We start from the raw sequence: 4,377 nt of genomic DNA, 5'->3' as shown, positions 1-4,377 counted from the left end.
CGGCCTGACACACGAGCCAAAGCCACGGCATACCGCTCGCCGGACGCGCCTTCTATATAAACAGCTTGCCCATGCTCACATGACATCCAAGAACAAGCTCGACACACACACACACGCACACACGGGAACAGCTAGCTAGCTTGCTCTTCGATCATCCCGAGCTGCCTGCGTGCGCACGTAGCTAGCTATTCACAGCTCCCGCGTAGCTAGCTAGCTTAGCTTTGGAGCCAGCCAGCCATGCCGGCCTTCGCCGAGAGCACGGCCGAGCCGCCTCTGGCGGACAGCTACTACGCCCTGCTCTGCGGTGGCAACAAAGCCGACGAGTGCGCCTCGGCGCCGCCGCCTGGCTGCCAGGCCCCGCCCGTGTCGGAATGCGAGCTCCCGATGATCGACGTTGGGTGCCTGACGGCGTGCGGCGGGGGCACGGAGGAGAGGGCGGCATGCGCGGCGGCGATAGCGTCCGCGGCCGCTGAATGGGGCTTCTTCCAGGTGGTCAACCACGGCGTCAAGCAGGAGCTCCTGGAGGCGATGCGGCGGGAGCAGGTGCGCCTCTTCCGCCTGCCGTTCGAGGCCAAGGCCACGGCCGGCCTTCTCAACGACTCCTACCGCTGGGGCTCCCCGACCGCCACGTCGCCAAGGCAGCTGTCTTGGTCCGAGGCCTTCCATGTCCCGCTCGCCGGCATCTCCGGTAGCCCTTGCAGCTACGGCGAGCTCACCAGCATCAGGTACGTGCGTATGTACTCCTACAGTGTGTGGTCCATCGACGCGTCCAGTGTCACGGTGGGAGTGGCTAAGCTAGCTTAGCACTCCTAATGTAGAGCTAGCTCGAGTGTGTTTAGGCTGCTCGATCGACATGTGTGCCTTCGTGATCCTGATTAAGATTTATTTTCTTTAGTGAAGTGCCGGTACTTCTCATGTACCGGGAATAATATTGGAAAGCTTTCCCATCATGTGAGGACCGTCACGGTAAACATGATCGAGACATTTAGTAGTAGTGCGGGCGAATAAGGACCCGGTAAAAAATAAGGGACGTGTTTAATTACAGCGATTAAGCTGGTCTAGCAACATCATGTCACAATAAAAAGCTGGTGCAGCAACATCGTCTTCGGAATGTTGTGGCGTAGTCAAGAAGTAGATCAAATCCGCGTGTGTCTGATGTGGAAAATGCTTTAACTCTAGCAAGTATCAGTGCGGTGAATATTTCTCGATCAACTTCATAATCAACTATATATGCATCTATCTGGTGTCTGACGATCCAGATCACGAGCGTCCCCAATCGTGGTGAAAACAATGCCTACACGATCGTGACGCCTACGCGAATGTCAACTGAAAGTTCGTTTTTAGCTCTAGAAATTCATTTGGTTCTGATAGAGGAAAGGAAGCTAACAGCTAGTTAATCTTGTTAGTCATTGCTTAATAGGGCATAAATTAAGGAAGCGTTTTCGGGTTGGCGGTGCGAATGAACAGCAGTATAGTACTACTAGTACAGTTAGCAAATAACTTAAGGAAAGCTTGTGTGTGTGTGGACGGTGCAGGGATGTGACGCAGGAGGTGGCGAACGCGATGTCAAAGCTGGCCAACACGCTGGCGTGCGTCCTGGCCGAGAGCCTGGGACACACCGCCGGCCAACGCTTCCCGGAAGGGTGCGACGAGAGGACGTGCTTCCTCCGGCTGAACAGGTACCCGCCGTGCCCGTTCTCGCCGGACGCCTTCGGCCTGGTGCCGCACACGGACAGCGACTTCCTCACCGTGCTCTGCCAGGACCAAGTCGGCGGCCTGCAGCTGATGAAGGGCTCCCGGTGGGTGGCCGTCAAGCCCATTCCCGGCGCTCTCATCGTCAACATTGGAGACCTCTTCCAGGTACATGCATACCTTACCCACATGCATGCATGTTAACCGATACTCCTAGCATAGCACACACTTTCCCTAGTAGAGTACTACACACTTGTCAGCTCATGAAGGTGGCTCTGTGCCGGGCCGGCCTCCACTAGCTTGATGAGTCCAAACCTGGCTTGTACGTACCACTGCGGCACCTATGAACTTATGCCGGGTGTGTACCCCGACGCTCTAAAAGGGGAAGCTGCCCTGTCATACATATCCACAACTTGCGTACTTGTATGCGCTGGCTGGGCTTGTGCCTCTGTGACTGTGTACCGTCGCTAAGGAAAAGCCTATGGATTCCGCTAATTCAGGGGACAGCAAAACATTGCATGTACAAAAGCGAGACCTGTACACTCCATGGTGCTCACATGGTACGCCGCAACTTTTGCTAGGCAACCCAGGCACAGCACAGCGCAACATATAGTACTGCTACTCATACTATTTTTCCTATATATACTATATGGGGCATTATTATACAGCCGTAGATTCGTCATCGTTCAACTTGTATCAGGGAGTTAACAGAAGAACCTATCATTTGCCATGCAAAAAAAAAAAATCATGGAAGTTGTATACGTATTTTATATGATGCACTGTATTTACTTTAAATTCCTGATAGAATGTCGGTTCATAATGTCCCCTTTATATGGTTTTATATATCTTGAATGAAGGCATGGAGCAACAACAGATACAAGAGCGTGGAGCACAAAGTGGTGACCAACGCGACGACGGAGAGGTACTCCGTGGCATACTTCCTTTGCCCGTCGTACGACTCGCCCATCGGCGCATGCGAAGAGCCTTCACCTTACAGGACCTTCACCTTCGGGGAGTATCGGAGAAGGGTGCAGGAAGACGTCAAGAAGACGGGGAAGAAGATTGGCCTCCCCAATTTTCTGCTGTAGATTGCTCCTGCATGGCTATAAAAATACATCTTGCATGCAGACTAGGCTTGTTTATCCATGTCAATATGTACATGTTTCCTCTGTATACGCCGCCCGTGTAATAGTAAGAGCACGTTATTTTATTTTATGGTTCTCTTTCTGAAACTAAGAGTGCATGTGTCATTGTAATTTGTTACTCCCCTGTCTTAAAATGATAGTCTCAAAAACTCCTTATATTTTTTAGACAGAGGGAATAATAATTTGTGTGTGTAGAATAGTGTGCACGCATGTACTAGTAGGAGAGCATCCACCTAGGCATATAAGAATGGGGGATTAATGGCCTAAAAAAATTATAGTGGTAGGTTCTATTGTATTTACCGTATTGTTTTTCCCCTCTTCTTCGTTTGCTTAGAGCATCTACAACCGAAGTCCCCATACCCGCCTCAAACGCCCGGACAAGTTGCGCGGTGTCCGAACAAAATTTAGCCACCCATCCGGGCTATCCATAGTCGGCCCAAACGCCCGAACTGGCCGCCAAATATGAGGCGGATATGGGACACCCGGACGCACCCGCCACGTAGGCTCTTAGCGCTGGGGCCGATTGTCTGACGAGAGTCTCCTCCGCTCCACACCGCGTGGCGCCGCTCCGGCGTGCCGCCTGTGGGAAGAGGTCGACTATTTAAGCCGGACAGCGACATCCGAACCCTATCAGCCCCATTTCCCCTTTCTCCTCTCCACCCCCGTCACTTCAAATCCGCCCGCCGCTACCATGCCGAGGCGCCGAATCACCACCTAAGGCATGCTCACTCCGAAGCGGTGGCTGCAGCTACTGGAGCAGATCCGGGCGAGGCGGGCTACTCGTTTCACCACCGCCTTCCTCCGAGTTCGTCGAGGCCGTCGGAGGATGAGGAGGAGGAGGTGGGAAGGAGGAGGAGGAGGAGGGGGGGGGGGGGGACAACTGCTACTTCTTGAGTTTGCGTTGATTTTTTTCCTTGAAGAGGAAGGGTGATGCAGCAAAGTAGAGATATGTATTTCTCTGAGTTAAGAACCAAGGTATCAATCGAGTAGGAGGAACACACAAGTCTCCAATAGATGCACCTGCACAAACTAACAACACTTGCACACAACGCGAAAAAGGGGTTGTCAATTCCTTCACGGCCACTAGCAAGAGTGAGATCTGATAGAGATAGGTATAAGAGATAAGTAAAAGTGTAAAATAAAGTAAACATAAATAAATTCAAGTAAGGTATTTTTGGGTTTTGGTTTTATAGATCTGAAAATAATATGATAGAAAATAGACCCCGGTGGGCATATGTTTCACTAGAGGCTTCTCTCTTGAAGGAAGCATACGGTGGGTAAACAAATTACTGTTGAGCAATTAACAGAAACGCGCATAGTTATGACGATATCTAAGGCAATGATCATGAATATAGGCATCACGTCCATGACAAGTAGACCGACTCCTGCCTGCATCTACTACAATTACTTCACACATCGACCGCTATCCAGCATGCATCTAGTGTATTAAGTTAACAAGAACGGAATAACGCCTTAAGCAAGATGACATAATGCAGAGGGATAGATCCAATCAATATGGTAAAAACCCCATCTTTTTATC

At 51.1% G+C, this 4,377-nt stretch overlaps 1 protein-coding gene across 1 annotated transcript; it reads left to right on the top strand.

The window, feature by feature from the left end:
* The first annotated feature begins 235 nt into the window (after positions 1-235).
* Positions 236-2,914, top strand: LOC123137545 (gibberellin 2-beta-dioxygenase 6). The gene is made up of 3 exons (XM_044557336.1): positions 236-725; positions 1,536-1,860; positions 2,550-2,914. The coding sequence occupies exons 1-3, from the start codon at positions 238-240 to the stop codon at positions 2,778-2,780; spliced, it is 1,044 nt and encodes a 347-aa protein (XP_044413271.1). The 5' UTR covers positions 236-237; the 3' UTR covers positions 2,781-2,914.
* The last annotated feature ends 1,463 nt before the right edge of the window (positions 2,915-4,377 follow it).

The sequence above is a fragment of the Triticum aestivum genome, chromosome 6B (genome assembly GCF_018294505.1).
Source record: "Triticum aestivum cultivar Chinese Spring chromosome 6B, IWGSC CS RefSeq v2.1, whole genome shotgun sequence".
Classification (NCBI taxonomy): domain Eukaryota; kingdom Viridiplantae; phylum Streptophyta; class Magnoliopsida; order Poales; family Poaceae; genus Triticum; species Triticum aestivum.
This window is presented reverse-complemented; position numbering and strand designations above follow the sequence as displayed.